Source organism: Electrophorus electricus, chromosome 4 (genome assembly GCF_041902795.1).
Source record: "Electrophorus electricus isolate QZ-2024a chromosome 4, ASM4190279v1, whole genome shotgun sequence".
NCBI lineage: Eukaryota > Metazoa > Chordata > Actinopteri > Gymnotiformes > Gymnotidae > Electrophorus > Electrophorus electricus.
Window position 1 is genome coordinate 39,194,815 of NC_137500.1, and position 17,686 is coordinate 39,212,500.

Below are 17,686 nucleotides of genomic sequence, written 5' to 3' on the forward strand. Positions count from 1 at the left end.
GCAGAAGGCTTGGTCTCTCCTGTTCCCAGACTGCACGATGGGAACTGGTTGAGGGTAGTGCTACTATTGGGTGCTATTTTTACATTTAGTCAAGGCCTACTCCTCTGGGACTTGCCACCATTTGTCCTCTCAAGTTGTGGAGTACAACTCTCCAGCTGTGATGGAAAACATCTGGTCCAAGCTGCTCATTGACAAAGTTGTCTCTGTCCAATATACTCCCTGGTCTTTAGGAAGAAGTCTGTAAGAAATACTATTTTCAGTCCTGTTTTTATGAATTTATTAATGCAGGAACAGGGTGCCTGAAGGTGTAATTCAGAGGTGTACAGCTTAGGGATCTACAGTATAACAGATTCTTTTACACATCCACTAGAACTGGAAAGTGACTGGATCATGTATCTGTTAAAAAATGTAAAAAATAGGAGCAGAGATTTACAGTTGTAAACAAAATGTACTTGCATGCAGAGAATATCTAATCTTTACTATCTTTGCTTTGTTCCTTTCTACGTAGACCCTTAGAACATGCCTCACTTTCCCCCATTTTTAAAAAAAAATACAAACTCTAAGCTTTTTCTTTATAATTGGTTTAAATGTAGAGAATTATCTTTTTGCAGTAGAGTGTACTCATGACAAGTAATATGTGAAAGTAGTTCTAGGTCAAAGGTTTTAGTACATTACGCCAGGGTAAGATTTTTTCCACATTAAGCATTTAAGAATGTCTCCAGTTGTGATGCAAATATATCTGGAACTGCCCCTCTTTTCAGTGTCGATCACTGAGCAAAGCTTTCTCGGGAAGTCTATGGTTTGAGAAACTGTGGAGTGAAACGTACAGAGCAAACTAACAACTTGTCTGGGATCCTGCTAAATATCAGCATCACCTATGCAAGTTGACACGGGCTCCTTGGGATGGGTGTAAAAAGTGCCGATACCCTCTTCTCAGCCTCGACTGGTACATTTCTGTATGTAGTATGCTATATTCATTGTTGTTCTGTTGTTTTGTTCTTCACAGTACCTGCGGGACTGTTGAAGTTGTGAGTGTTCAGGTCAATGTTAGTATTTACTGTGATAGAACAAGGGCTGTTGTATGCAACATTTGAGAGCATAAATATTAGTTAAGATTGTTACATAATAGTTTAGGATTTTAGGTTTGGTCCATTTTTTGACCTTTTTTTGTTTATATTTGAAGGTGGTGTTTGAGGTTCACTGTATATCAGGCAAAGCGTGATATAACAAATTACAAGCAATCTTTTATATTTATAAATTATGGTAATGCTAAAAAGGTGCTGTCCAGAAAGTTACATGACACCTACATAATCCTGTCACGGTGTGCCATGCACCCACCCGGAGGCACACACCCACTGCACCACATGCATACACTGCTCTTTCCCCATTTCCAATGTTCTGATTATTGATTACATGCATCTATCTGGTTTGCCTTTTCCTTCCCTATTTAAGGCCACAGAAATGCTTGTCCAGTGCTGTGCGTTGTTCCCTCGCTGTTACACCAGATGCCCAAACGGCTCAGCTGTGTCCCGGAGCTTCCAGTTACTGCAATCGCTTTGCTTTTTGGCCCCACTTATTGCCAGCTCACCGCTGTGCTTTGTCTGCGTCGTTATGGAGCATAACGACGCTCCAATTGTGCACTTGCCCTGCCTGCATCTGCCACAAAGCCCATCATGACACACACATTTGTAAATGCTCAACAAGCGCCAGCTGTCTTAAAATCTTATTGTTGAAATAACTTAAGTGATGCATGTTAATGTTACCATAAAATCTCCATCATGACACTGTGTGGGGGCCAGTCTGGGGCGTAAATGACATCCAACCAGTTAAAAAAAAAAAAAGCACACCCTTTTGATTAATTTTGTTATATCGCTTAAGATATGTATTATTGATACTGTTCTATCTATAAACATTACAGGTGTTCAATAAGACATGGTGTAAATGTCATGCAATACACATTTTCAAACATTCCACAGCAGCAAGTGCTACTGACACTGGCAGCGATTCTTTTTCCTGTGATGTTAATAAACTACTAAGAATATTAAATACTTCTGCCATGTATAATTAATTTTATGCTACACATTTTACTTTTGTCACAGTGTAAAAATTATGTGTTAGTGAACTCAATTAAGGGCTAGAGAAAATATATATACCTATCATTACAGTGTCATGGCACTGACTAAGGATTTAGAAAAATATTATAAATGGTCAAATGGAAGCAATTTAATCTATTTAAGGCCACCACCATATTTTCTCTTTAATAAAAAAAAAAAGTTAAAGTTACAGCTTGTACAGATTTTAAAACATGATAACTGCAAAGGTTTTTTTTTTTTAAATATATAGACACTTCAATTAATTCAAATGTATTTACTGATAATTTCTAAGTTTATAGTTACAGATTATAGCCCATCTGTTACAGTTTGTTTTAGTGGCCAAGTAAAAGGCACAGAACTGTCATTACAGGGTAAAAACTATGACAAAAATGTCAATAAAATAACTATTACACAGCGGCATTTCATGTGATTGTTATGACATGACAGAACTATAAAATGTATAAAATCTTTTTGAAGTCCTCACTTTTGTTCAGCTTTATTATCTGCCAAGCAGTCCCAGCACGGCGTCACCATTACACACTAAAATATCGCTGAGCTGTAGTCTGACGTCCATGTGCGGTTATTCCCCCCCACCGTGTTATGACGCATCGGCATTTCACCAAACATCTTTATCTGGTTGTGACAATGACATAAAAGTTGACAAAAGCATTTGGCAGATGGCCCCTGTTGAAATAAGCATTTATAAATGATTCTGTACGTTCAGTTGTCATGAAGGGCTTATGTAGGTGTCACAGCCTTCTGTGCCCTTCAGTAAAGTTTTACACAATTATTAAAACGCCTCACCTCCCTTTCCTTGCCACTAGACCAAGTTACATTTAGGCCCATAAAATGCATCAAGTTCTTTTATTTTTACCTACTGACAAAGAAAATTAACCACAGTATTATTACACTGACCACGAAAGATCAAAAAAGTCTAGGAGGGAAAAAATGTAAGCAATTCTACAGTCTTCCTGTTTCTCTTTATAGGAGAAAGTTAAAAAAAAAAATACATTTCTCCAAATTGTTACTTTTTTTTATTGTGAAATTACAAAGTTCAAAGTTTGAAAATTGCAGTAAACCTGCAAAAGCAAAGAAATCTGGTAAAATGTTCTCCCAGAGGCCATATCTTCAAAGTGACTGACAAAATCTTGTTTTAAATAAATTCAACATCTTGCAATGTCTACTCAAGCATAAAGATTAAATCCAAATATTTATAAAGCTTAAGCAGAATATTTAATTAATCTAATGTTTGATCACGTGGAAGAGAAGGTATAATTGGTGTCAAATTTATATGTAATTTTGTTGAATTTGAAATGTATAACTAATTTAAATGTATAGCTTTATGCACTCAAACGTTTTTTGGAAAAAAGTCCCAAGAAGATAGTTATAGCATACAATTTAGCCCACATTCCAATGGTGAAAAAGCACAGAGTTATATAGACTCTAGGAAATGGCAAGTAATTAAGCATGAGCTACTGTCATTAACCATCTACACAAAGCCTGCAAATTCTGCTTTGGCTTGACATATGTATAGGGTTATGCATAAGTAATTGGGTGTGATGAGACATCTACATTTTGCAGTTATATTAGAAAGCTGGCTGGCTGATTAGATGTGTGTGGAATTCAGGTGTAGTGTATAAACATCTAACAATTTAGTAGTGTGCAAAATGTTCTATTACATTTTGATTTCAAAAGCAAGATTTAAGCTAGTATGCTTGCCATTTGCTTTCACGGAAAAAGATAAGGATAATACTTTATGAAATAGTGTCTATTAGAAACAGGAGTACAAAATTACTGCAAAATACATCACAATTTATAAACCTTTGTGAACCTGCTTGATTGAACTAAAAGTCTGTGGTGTGTGAGAATCAAAGTGGTGGAAAAAAAGAAACATAAATTAAGACACACCAACTCATCAGTTCTTATGCTGGCCCTTGTGAAAATAAAACAAGTGCAAAGCTAAGTTTTTCAGCAGTAACCTAAAAGCTTAGAATAGAATCTGTTGTCTTTACCACCAGAGTCTCATCAAGCTAGAATTAACTGATACTCATCCAAGGATTCTCTGCAGCATGTTAGTGTACCTTCTGCCAAATGATTAGACACACTATATTCATGCTACTGCCAAATGCTAGTGTGCTATAACTAGTGTGCCAACACCTTCCTTGGTACAAGTTCTAATGCACCAAGACAGGAAGGTAAACCTGCCTAACTCCATCCATCTCTACGCCCCCCACTATGTAGTACCCTTCAGAGAATGAGTTACCATTGCTAGGATCAAGGGACAGGTCATGCTGCAAACAAAATTCCTCTTTTGAATGTCAGCGAAACTACACAACAATATCTAGTTTGTAGTTTTTGGGGTCTTAATAATGCACTTATTCTGACAACAAAACAATTAGAAATGAGAGTAACACGAACATTATTGCACAGTGTTTTGGGCTGATAATTGGATTTGACTGCCAAGAGTCTCAAACAGCACTCCAATGAGGAAGTAAAGATTACGTTATGGAGGCGGCACAGACACCTCCAGGAGCCTATTGTTTTTACGCTTGCAGGTGACACTGTTGCCATTTTTGGGTCCACCCTGGACAAATTTGACACACACTTTGTCCTGCTTGAACTGTACAAGGAATCTGTAATCAAGAAATGTAGAATCAATAATTACTACAATAATTACTACAGCATTACAATGCTTCTGCCTATTGTGTACATTTAAAAATGCATAGAGGACACGTACTCATCTGAGATATCAACGCTGAGTGGTTCCCTGTCACTTGAAGCAGCTCCAGTTCTGTGAAGCTTGGTGATTATCTCTATTAACCGATCACTGCTCAGCAAGAAGTCACCTTTGGCTGCTGATGCAGTACCCTACAGAGTGTGAGTTACCATACCAATGATAAGATAATGGCACTGGTCATGATTAAATGACTGACGCTGTAAATTCCTGCACACTTTAACGAGTAAATTCCTTTTCTGAATGTCAGAAAAGCTACACAATACATTCTTGTCTCCTTAATGTTGGCATGTTCTTTGTTTAGTTTGGTTCACTAAATGAAAACAAAAATTATACCACAGTCTTGGTGAAAATATTTAGCCAGGAGCTTGCCTGCTTGAGCTTGAGAGCAAAAAAGCCGTCATTGTGACTGCTGACAGAGACACTGCTAAGATCAGGCAGGGGGATGCTGGCCTTCACCTGGCCTGTCTTCTGATCAGCCAGCACAAAGTTTTTCTTGGTGAGGAGAAAGATTCTAGAAGCCCCCTAAAAAGGCAGCAACATGTGGTTGTATAGTGCTTCTGTTTTGTCACTTGCTGAGTGGTTTTATTTTTTGGAGAACCATTTTGTTAAGATGATTCCATGTATACAATAATCATTTTTTAAGAGAAACATCCCAGTCGTGTGTGGTCCTCACCTTGCCATTGGCCCTGTTGACTTTATTAATCACATCTGCTAGGAGCAACTTCTCATCCATCACAATGTTCAGCTTCTGGTATTTAGGATTTTTGTTAATATCAAGATAATCTCCTTTGAAAGGCTGGCCCACACTGGAACAAGAAAGATTCACTATGTAGTACAATATTTGATTAAATGTGTCAAGAATAGCATTTAACCCTTATGAGCAGTTTAGACAGATGAAATGCTTGTCTGTACCTGCTGGGGTACAGAGCCTTCTTATCTTTGAAAAGCTTGCTGGCTTCCAGCTTCTCCTCATAGATAGCTTTCTTCTCTTCTGTGAACTGGTCTCTGTATTGCTTGCACTGATTTTAGGAAGCAGGGATAACATTTATGAATGATTAGATAAATGTTTTATAAATGTTTAGATCATGTGAAAAAAAGGTTATTAATTTTAAGAACTGACCCTCCATAGATGGAAGATGCTCCTGAGCTGCTGATGTGTACCCTCAAGGAACAGGAAAGGCCGTGCTGGCCAGCTCTTATCAATAGGTGACATGGAAGGCATTGTATTCTTCAAGTCAAAGAAATACTTCTGCATCTACATAAAAATTTAGGCAGAATAAACTGTTAAGTTAAAAGCAGATCCATCTCTCAAAAGTATAAAACTCAGGACATTTTTGCTCAAAGAAATATTTCTACAGCAAAAGTTGAGTATTATGTATGTTTCTTTTAGTAACATTCCAAAACCAACTAAATAACTTACAATTTTCTGGATGGTAAAGTCATAGATCTTCTTGCCAGCATTTGCTCTGAAGAACTTTCTGTATTCCCTACGGACCTAAAAAGGAAGAGGAGTCATTAGCTTGTAGCTGGGACATTATGGACGTCATAAAGCATCCAGTAGCTTCTTCACTGCAAAGGAAGCATCGAAGCAAAGCGGAGGTCACAAAAACAACACAATACAAATAGCAATGATTAAGGTTTCTCAAAGGCAACAAGGTTCAAATCTTGAAAAAGAAATGTAGTGGGTTAGCTGGCATAGCATGCACACATTTGGAAAGTGTAACAGGTGGGACAAACATGCAAACAACAAAGATATTCGAAGAGACAGACAGCAAGACAGTTTCGGTATCAGTAATGTATTTAAAATTTCAGCACACAAAATTAAGAATAAACATGGTAGGTAGCATTGTCCAGAAGTGGATTATCTAAAACTCTGGATTATAAAACGAAAGCATTGCTGATAGTCCGCCCTCAGGGCATAAGACACATGGCACATATCCTTGCTTCTATGCAATAATGTATTTCCATTGAAAGGCAGGGGGACCTTAATGCACCCTTGGACTTTATATACTTAAACCTTTTAGAAAGGATGTGGCCAGGAGCATACAGAGGAGGGTTTCACACTGGGGAGCACTCAGACAAGGTTAACATGATTTAACATGACATTTAATAGAAGCGAATGGGATTAAAAGCAAAAACCTTGAGTCCCAACCAGTAGGCCCAAATGACAGCGACAGCGTGCTTACGCCTGGCCTCCTCCTTCAGTCGTTTGAGCTCTCTGCGTGCCTGCGAGGGAGGGAAGGAGAGGGCAAAGAATGCGAATGTGGAGTGGTTAAAAAGCAGAGAAGTATGAACAGCAGGCACATGACCAGCCCAAAGCAGGAGCAAACCGATGAGAACACAAAAACCACATTAGTTCACCATTACCAGAATCATCAGAAGGCGGCAGACCGAAGTCTGTGTTTTTATCCCTGGTCCACTATTGCATAAATTTCAGTGTATTTACATGACTGTTTTTAATCATAAGCATGCAGTCATTTATTTTCAAGATTGAGAAACATTTTGGCAAATATTTATAAGTAGAGGTTTGTGCTACACACCATAATCAAATTAGGACAGTGTGAGTGGAATACAATGACTGTTTGGTTAAAATCCTTGACATCGTCATACAACTGATACTTTGGTGTTGGACTAGCTACAAGGATTCCTAAAATAGGACCCTTTGTCTAATAAGAGAGGCACTCAGTAGTGCCACGCAACTGTGTGACTTGATCCATCAGTAGTCAAGAGCAGAAGTCTTAGCAGACTAGATCTTGCCCTCCTTCAATCTTACCAACAACTGGGAACTGCCTCACTCATTCAACCTCATTACTGCAGGTCTCAGTACTGGACCACAGCATGGGATAGGCGCCATGGTATTCTGAGAGTCATAGTCCTCTCAACCTTTTAGGTGTGTGAGTGGGTAAAGGTTATGAAGATTATGAAGGCCACAGACACTTGGAATACCTTAGCTCCTTGCCAGCCTGCCCATATGATGGACACAGCGTGTTTATTCCGAGCATCATGCTTTAAATACTGCAGTTCCAGCCGAGCCTTAGTTAGTTGAGTTTTAGGGATTTCAGATGGAAGGTAAAGAAGCATTAAGAACAAAAGATGCAGACAGCGGCTAGATAAGACTGATAAGAGGAAGAAAAAAAAAATCAAGAGATCTGATAGAATTAAGCATTAATGAATAGACAAAAGGATACATCATGTGTCTTTTGCATCATTTTGCCCAATGTATGAATCCTTTGTGCTGCCTGACTTGTATATTTTAATGCAAGCAACATGACAAGAGAATGTTTTAGTTGAACAGAAGGAGCCATGAATCTTGTTTAAAGCTATGCTTTATCTTATCTGATCATAATAGCCATATGGATGGTAAAATATTGACAATATATGAATACACTTATGAGACAAAACAAGTCAAAATTGGCTTGATGCAGACCAACAAAACTTCAAAATGACTTTCTCTGATTGCTTGGCTAGCAAATTGGGCAGGCTGACCATAAAACAGAGAACATGCTTATTCTGAGCTTCCTACTTTAGACAGTGCAGGTCAGGCGGCAGCAGATACGAGAGGACAAACGTATCGGAGAAAGGCAGGTAGCGACAGAATGAATGCAACATTGACAAAAGCAACATTGAGATTAGAAGTAAAGTATGAAGTGAAAGCAGTGGTGTGCTCCTTTTTAAAGCAGCTGTCGGATCAAGTCCAATCATTTTGACCTGCAAGTTCACACGGATCCGAAACATCACACATGGGTCCCTTCTTTTTGTCATCATTACTTTTTTTTCCCCAAATGGGAGAAAATGACAGACACTACCTGCATTCCATGCCAGTAAGCTGCAATAGTGGTCACGGCCTCTTTGCATCTCTTCTGGTATTTCAGCTCACGCAGGATTTTCCGGGCCTGAAAGTAGAAGTAATGAGGGAACGGGAGCAGCGGCACCAAACATAACCAGACACCCACAAACAGCTAATGACATCATCAACAGCTCAACCATAACCAGACACCCACAAACAGCTAATGACATCATCAACAGCTCAACCATAACCAGACACCCACAAACAGCTAATGACATCATCAACAGCTCAACCATAACCAGACACCCACAAACAGCTAATGACATCATCAACAGCTCAACCATAACCAGACACCCACAAACAGCTAATGACATCATCAACAGCTCAACCATAACCGGACACCCACAAACAGCTAATGACATCATCAACAGCTCAACCATAACCGGACACCCACAAACAGCTAATGACATCATCAACAGCTCAACCATAACCGGACACCCACAAACAGCTAATGACATCATCAACAGCTCAACCATAACCGGACACCCACAAACAGCTAATGACAACATCAACAGCTCAACCATAACCGGACACCCACAAACAGCTAATGACAACATCAACAGCTCAACCATAACCGGACACCCACAAACAGCTAATGACAACATCAACAGCTCAACCATAACCGGACACCCACAAACAGCTAATGACAACATCAACAGCTCAACCATAACCAGACACCCACAAACAGCTAATGACATCATCAACAGCTCAACCATAACCAGACACCCACAAACAGCTAATGACATCATCAACAGCTCAACCATAACCAGACACCCACAAACAGCTAATGACAACATCAACAGCTCAACCATAACCAGACACCCACAAACAGCTAATGACATCATCAACAGCTCAACCATAACCAGACACCCACAAACAGCTAATGACAACATCAACAGCTCAACCATAACCAGACACCCACAAACAGCTAATGACAACATCAACAGCTCAACCATAACCAGACACCCACAAACAGCTAATGACAACATCAACAGCTCAACCATAACCAGACACCCACAAACAGCTAATGACAACATCAACAGCTCAACCATAACCAGACACCCACAAACAGCTAATGACAACATCAACAGCTCAACCATAACCAGACACCCACAAACAGCTAATGACAACATCAACAGCTCAACCATAACCAGACACCCACAAACAGCTAATGACATCATCAACAGCTCAACCATAACCAGACACCCACAAACAGCTAATGACAACATCAACAGCTCAACCATAACAAGACACCCACAAACAGCTAATGACAACATCAACAGCTCAACCATAACAAGACACCCACAAACAGCTAATGACAACATCAACAGCTCAAACATAACCAGACACCCACAAACAGCTAATGACATCATCAACAGCTCAACCATAACCGGACACCCACAAACAGCTAATGACAACATCAACAGCTCAACCATAACCGGACACCCACAAACAGCTAATGACAACATCAACAGCTCAACCATAACCAGACACCCACAAACAGCTAATGACAACATCAACAGCTCAACCATAACCGGACACCCACAAACAGCTAATGACAACATCAACAGCTCAACCATAACCGGACACCCACAAACAGCTAATGACAACATCAACAGCTCAACCATAACCGGACACCCACAAACAGCTAATGACAACATCAACAGCTCAAACTCAGCGTCACTCATACCTTCCATCCTCTGATGAAAGACTGAACCACTATGGTGGAGCTTTTGATCTTTTGGTACTTCTGTTGTTGCTGTAATTAAAAAACAAAAAACAAAAAAAACAACTTAATCTTAGCTAATAAATTATCAGTGCATACAGTAAAGACAGCATATGCCATGAAAATAAAAATATTGGAAATTTGAAATATATTTGAAATTCTATCAAAAGTATATAAAATACTTGCTGATATAGAAAATGTAAAAGTAACATCATGAAAGAAGGCGATTTGCACACGTGAAGGAAGGGGAACTTACAGCATATCTGCGGTACCAAGCAGCCACCACCACCTGGCTTTTCTTCAACAGCAAGAAATGGGTTCTGCGCTTCCATCCACGGTAGATCTTTTGGATGAGCGTGGCCAGGTCTTCCAGGCACTGCCTTCTTCTTTCCTCCAGAAAAAAGAGCTGAAAGAAAATCAAAACAATGGCATGAATGACAAATGTAAACACAGAAGCAATAATGATCAATGGTATCTGGCATGAACTAAACAATGAGCATGATACAAGACAGTAGCTATTACCCAGAGCAAACATGTATTTCTAAATTGTACAACCTCAAGGAAAAACAAGGAAAATGAATTATGATATAAATATTAGGATAGAGGATAAACAGCTGCCAAAACCAACAAACTAGGGGGGTGTGACTAAGACTTTACATAGTTGACTCTGATTGGTCAGGTCTTGCTCATGGTTGACTGATCATCAAATCATGTTCGTTTGCTTGTTGTTCACTAATCCATATTCTCATTTGCAACATTGGATTTCAACAACATTTGGATTAAGTAGAGTGAATTAACAAATAAATAACTGCAGAGAGACCTAATGGGTTCTTCGCACTGCAGGTAGGCCTAATCTTTTGTCTGAACAATTTCATGTCAGTAAATCAAATTAAATTGGCTAAAATCTCCTGTGTCCACTTGATTATTTTCAAATTTTGTTCAAGCATGCTATAAAAAGCAGAGCAACTAATATTTTATATATATAGTAGTATATGAAATGTATGAACCTCTCTACATCTCTTACTACAGTGCACTGCTGTTACTCACCTAGAATCTTCTTCAGAGATCTCACACACACACACACACACACACACACACACACACACACACACACACACACACACACACACACACACACACACACACACACACACACACACACACACACACACACACACACACACACAAAATTCTGTTCTGGTGGGCCTGTGGGTTCATGCTCTTCCACATCTTACATTTAACTTTTTTTTTTGGATCAGCTTTCACTTGTTAAATATACTCCTACATCTTTTCAGAAGAATATTTTTCCAAAGAATAGAAGATTTTTCATGGAGAACTGACTTTCAGACAGCATGCCCAATTTGTCAGTGCAGCTACACACGCCATCTTCCACAGGGACTGGACAGCAGCATCAGGAATGAACAACAGCGGCAGTGTTTGTGTTTCCATCAACCACAAGTGGTTGTACAGACATGAAAGTGGTTAAATACTGCTCATCTGATGCAGAACTGTTACTACTGAAGTGCAGGCCCTACTATTTATCAAAGGAATTCACTTTGGGTTTTTTCTGTTGTTTTACTCTCAGTTTACATTTCACCACACACAAAAACTCCAAGACCACGCTTAGGTTGCTGCAGGATATCAGCGAACAAGAAACCACACACCCGGACACTGTGTTCATTGTTGCTGATGGCTTTAATCATTGTGATTTACTTGCTGTCCTCCCGAAAATCCACCAGCACGTACATTTTCCAACTAGAGAGAAAAACATTCTCGGTTATGTGTACAGCAATGCCAAGGACGCTTGCAAGGTTGCTCGCCATATCCGCTTTGGATGGTCTGACCACATCGACCTGATTCTCTTCTCAGCATACAAACAAACCCTCAAGTAAGCCTGCCCAGTGAGGAAATGTGTTAAAGTCTGGCCTGAAAACACCAATCAGATGCTACAGAATTGCTATGGCAGTACTAACTGGGACGTATTCACCCCTGTTGTAATGCGAGAGGACCGTGTTGTTGATCTAAAGGAATATGTAGTGGGAGTAGACAGCTACATCAGTACTTGTACTGAGAACACTGTACCCACAAAATGCACCAGGCTGTATAAAGGCTGCTGACACCTGATGCATGTGCTAAAGACTGCAACACATGACAGGCAGAAGTGTGGCTACAGGTCTGGCAGTATGCTGCCAGGACAACAATATTTCCAATCTTGATTACCAATAAGACCAAAGAAATAAATGTTGATCCAAGAGGGAGGGCACAACACACCACTATAATTAGGTGAGCCACCGTACATCTCATCTGTTAAAGAGGTTACAGTAACACTTGTACTTCCTGAGAAGTGGGAAGTGTGGCATACCAGCTAAAATTCTCAGAAACATCGGGTGAAGCCTGCCAGAACTATCACAGAAGCTGCCTTCCCATCACTGGATTTTTACCACACCGGGGTCATCAGAACAACACACATCATCATCAAGGACACAACTCGGCCTCCCTGGAACACAGTCTTCACACTCTTTCTATCAGGGAGACCGTATAGGAGTGTGAAATCAAATCACTATACTCAGGAATAGCTTTCAGGATTTTGAACAGCCACCCACTCTCTTTTCAAGTGTGATGCAATCAAACATGCACACACGCACATATGCATTTTGCTGCTGAACTCTGAATTGCCTTTGCACACCATGCACAGAACACTTTACTGTGGATTTTTCACAACATTTAAAAGTCTTGACACTTTACATTTATTCATTCACCCTCCAGTGTTTTATTGAATATGCTTAATATTGCCTACCTCATATGTATATAATATGCTATTTTTTAACCAATCCTTTGATTTTATTTCCTGCTTCTTTCTGCATGCAGAATAAGAATTTCATTGTTCACTGTAACTCTTTTATAAAACAAAAATCTTATGGCATCTTCACCTCATAACCTCTACTTACGGTTCTTGGATTCCTGATGAAGATTTTGGAACGCCCGTAAGAGAACTCCTCTTCAGGTACCTTCAAGTCTTTCAAGAGAACCTCCACACCTTTCCTGAATGGGCACAATCCAAAATACCATTAGCAGTGCAAAAGGCACTTGCTACTGAAGCCTATGACACATGAAGTCAACTTTATTCCACAAGAAAAAAATCTAATTGCAATGAGATTATTTGATATCAGCAACAAACAAAACAAATTTTAAAAAATAGCATATTTAGCATTATTGGGAAAGAAAAATACAAGTAGTAGATACCAATCAGTCTCTGCCCTACACAAAGTGATGGAACAGGAGCACAATCTACACTTGACATAACAGAACTACCACACAATTCTAAATCTAAATGTTTCACAACAGCCCTTTCACAGTGAAACATGAGTCATCCAGTGGCAAATATAGTGACGTGAGTGAATTTTGCCCCAAAAAGATTGCGTTCTACAGAGCACAGCACATAGGATAAGGTCAGTTAAATAACTGTCCAAGATAAGCAGCTTAACCAAGCCAGACATAACTGTTGAGATAACTGTCTGCCTGCAGGATACTGGGGGAGTTTTCCCCAAAACAAGACACAGCATGTTAAGGTTATCAAAGAACGAGACTTAAACACTTCAAACACTGATCAGGTGAGGCACTTGAAAATGTGTTATTTTAAATAACATAATTGCATTGTCAGGTACTGTGTGTTCAAGTGAAGAGGCTTGTCCACCAAGCAGCAATAAGCATATATCCCAACACAGTTGTTATCATAAACAACAGTGCTCATAGTTGGCGATCCCACCTGGCCAGATCCTTCCAGTGGGGCCAGGTCTGTTTGCAAAGCATCTTGTAGCGCTCCAGGCAGGGCTCATATGCCTGGCGGAAGGCATATCCTGCCCGTCTAACACGCACGTTCTCCATCAGGCCCAGGTAGCGCACTTGGTGGGACACAAGCGACTCTGAGAAGACTTGGGCTGCCTTTTTGTCATTGGGCTTGATGCATCTGGAAAAGCACAGACACAAGAACACATGAAAATTATTTGCCTTTTATTTAGATTTAGCATAGAGCACTTGCCTATAGGAAGAGGCATTTACATTCACATTCACAACATTTGGCTGACACTTTTTTTTTACCCAAAGAGATTTACAGTTATGACAATACAACTTGAGAAATTGAGGGTTAAGGGTCTTGCTCAGGGGCCCAACACTGGCAACCTCACAAGTCAAATGCCATAACCACTGAGCTGCCTGCTACACCACGTTTTGCTAGTAGTATATGTATTTAGAACATACTGCCCCTATAATTGATAGCCCTTTTATTATTTCTAGTACACCCCTTGTAAGACACACAGAATCTGACTGACAGTGTAGGTTGGTTTGCAGGGAGGAGAGAGAGGCTGGCTGGTGGGAAGTCAGGTGGTGGCTTCCCACTCCGTTAAGAGCAGGTTATAGGATATAGGAAGGTTTTTCCTGTGCGCCTCTGTGACATTCACGGCACTCTGTGCGTGTTAAATGCAACATGTCTGGATGTGTCTATAGGGTTGGTGCCACCATGAAGATGATACAAAGTTAGCCCCCAGCTTACAGTAAGATTTCACCAACTGTCTACTGTTGCATCCCTGTTTTGCTGTTGGGGAAACTTTGAAGATGAATGCTTGCATTATTGGTAAGTTCAGGAGCATTGAGGGGATCTCTCAATTTGGAAAGCTGTCTATTCATCCAGTGGTTTCTACATTTATTTATTTATATGAGGAAAAAAAACTATTGTTTAGTTGTGATAACCAAGTGTATATTATGCATTTACAGTTACTGAAATAGTCAACATCTTGCAGAAGTATCACAGGAGCACCCACTTGGTGAATGATTCTTGGTTTTTACACCAAGGTTTACATTTTTGGGACTTCCACACCTTGGCACTTTGGCAGCCAGCAGTGGCTGGAATGGTGCCACTGTCTTAGTCACAGAGGCTTGCATTCCAAGCCCCTTTAGGGACTTCTCACTGTCTATCCAGTTCCTTAGTGAAAGGGATCCACACAAGCAGCCACTGAGAGACAGAAGATTGTGACTGGGGCTCTGCACTGCAGAAGGTGGCCATCCGTCCATCCCAAAGGGCACAAATCTGCTTCCCTGCATGCCACTGTGGAAGGTACATTCCCAGTCTCTCCTAATAAACTTTCTTTAATAAACTTGACCTCTGAAGTGCATATAATTTTACAATTAGGATTAAGAAGGGGGATGAGTAGAAAATGGCTATCACCACCACACCTGGACACTGAATATTGGGTGATTGGGACATGTCTGGAAGGTTTGTTATCGCATACATAGATGATATTTTGACTTATTCCCTCATGTTTTCTGAGAACATGTTATGTGAGAACAGTTTCACAGAGACTCCTGGAACCTCTAAGAAAGATATGTGGTTTCAATACTCTGTGCGCCACATTTTTAAGTTATGTCATCAGTTCCACAAGCATCACCACTGAGGGCAGGAAGATAGATGCAGATCTTAACTGGCCACAACCCAGCGCCAGAAGAGTCTTGGGGGGTTTAAAAAAAGATTTAACTTTTATATGCAATTTGTGATTGCCAAGTATAACTATGATGTGGGAACCAGGGAACCGTTAGCCATAAAGCTGGCAACTAAAAAGTAGTGCCACTGGTTAGAAGTTGCTAAACACCCCTTTGTGGTACTTATAGACTGTAGGAACCTCAATACCTGTGGCAAGCCAAGCGTCTAACCACTAGACAGGTCTTTTGATCCCTGATATTTTAAAAATTGTTTCAGGTTTTAGACTGGGGTCCAAGAACAGTACTGATGCCTTCTCAAAAATGTATGCCCTGATCAAAACTCTGGAGCCTCAATTTCACATACTCTCCCCAGGCTGTATGAGAGGTGCCATCCAGTGGGATTTTGATGAGGAGGAACTGAGGTAGGTGCCCCATGGAGAAGAGGTTCATACCTCGTATCCTGAGGATAAGTATGTAGTGGTAGTTCTCCACTCTTCCCTCACCCTTTGAGAATACCAAGGCCCTGTTCAAACAGGTTTTCCATTGCTATGGCATGCCTGAGGTTATCCTCACTGATAGAGGGCCTTCTTTAGCCTCTGTCTGGTGCTTCTTTATGGAGGAGCTGGGAGTGAACGTTAAGTTGGCCTCTGGTTACCATCCCCACAGCAGCAGTCAGGCCAAAAGAGCAAACCAGAATTTATGATGTCTAACACAATGATTTATGATGTTTTATTGCTGCTGCTGTTAGGTGACACATAAGCCCTCAGCAAGCAAGGCCCATCACCACCATTGTGACCATTTGACTTTCTGCTTACTTTACCAGAACATCCTGTGTGTTCATTTCCACATGAATTTATTCGCAAGAGCCATCGATGTGTATAATAATTTTGGTTTTTCTGTCATAGGTCCACAGTGCAACATAGTGAGCAGAAGTGTTGTAATACATCTTTCTTTTCCCACAGGTTTAAGGTATAAAATGGGGTTCGCTGTGACCTCAAATTGTGTAAAAAGCTCAAATATTGTCTGGTTGTCTTAGTTTTTGCTTCTTTTTGGGGGTTAAACTGTATGTCGTTTTCTTTCCTTTTTCTCTTCCAAGTTGCTTACATCATGCTTATCACAGAATAGTCAACCATTTCCAATTGTGTTTACTGGTAATCATATATAAACCAGCAAGATGAAAATTAGTTTATTTTTATGTCTGTACATTTGAGGTAGCCCAATTAACAAGAAACAGTAGGTAATTATATGCTCATGGTATTCTACATGCTGCAACACATTTATTGCATTATATGAACCTGGACCATGAGGTACTTTTCATTTTAGTTGGTTTTTAACATTTGTTCATGGTGAATCTTCTCCTAGAAACCATCCCCAACTAGTTAGAACAAAGAACATTACATTTGCATAAATCCCAAACACACACATCCTCTCCCTTGAGGAGTAGCTGTTAAACATCCACGTGGGTTGAGAGTGTTAGTTCAAATTTGTGCCCAAGTCTTGTGGCATGTTTGGAAGAACAAGCAAAGCTTGTGAGAAACTATTAATTAATTTTGAGAAACCAAGTCAACAGCCTCTCTCTAAAGGAAATTAAACCTTTAGTCTTTGTTGACTAATTTATTGTTTAATTTGTTTTAGTTTTAGAGCTTGCTCATTGTAATTTGCTCATCACACTTTTTTCTCGTGACGAACATTTTCGATTCAGCAAACTCATTTATGTTTGTGCTGACAGAGACAGAGGTTTTTCCTGCATGGCCAGCAATTAATCAGTTCCAGAATCTTCAGCAAAGACAAGAATAGCCTCCAGTACTAAG

The 17,686-nt window shown here is 40.0% G+C and overlaps 1 protein-coding gene across 3 annotated transcripts in view; it reads right to left on the reverse strand.

Moving 5' to 3' along the window:
• Positions 1–253: 253 nt before the first annotated feature.
• The window catches only part of myo1b (myosin IB), a 61,168-nt gene continuing 43,735 nt past the window's right edge, over positions 254–17,686 (reverse strand). Inside the window, exons 18-31 of one of the 3 annotated variants that reach the window (XM_081713722.1) lie at positions 14,170–14,370; positions 13,352–13,445; positions 10,660–10,809; positions 10,368–10,436; positions 8,599–8,723; positions 7,777–7,936; positions 6,970–7,056; positions 6,251–6,325; positions 5,951–6,085; positions 5,743–5,849; positions 5,504–5,636; positions 5,200–5,352; positions 4,831–4,961; positions 254–4,726 (exon numbers count right to left, since the gene is read on the reverse strand). In XM_081713722.1, coding sequence (XP_081569848.1) covers positions 4,597–4,726; positions 4,831–4,961; positions 5,200–5,352; positions 5,504–5,636; positions 5,743–5,849; positions 5,951–6,085; positions 6,251–6,325; positions 6,970–7,056; positions 7,777–7,936; positions 8,599–8,723; positions 10,368–10,436; positions 10,660–10,809; positions 13,352–13,445; positions 14,170–14,370 — 1,750 coding nt within the window. In that variant the 3' untranslated portion in view covers positions 254–4,596. The remainder of the gene's footprint in view (positions 4,727–4,830; positions 4,962–5,199; positions 5,353–5,503; positions 5,637–5,742; positions 5,850–5,950; positions 6,086–6,250; positions 6,326–6,969; positions 7,057–7,776; positions 7,937–8,598; positions 8,724–10,367; positions 10,437–10,659; positions 10,810–13,351; positions 13,446–14,169; positions 14,371–17,686) is intronic. The other 2 variants (XM_027012649.3, XM_027012651.3) reach the window with 2 other exon arrangements.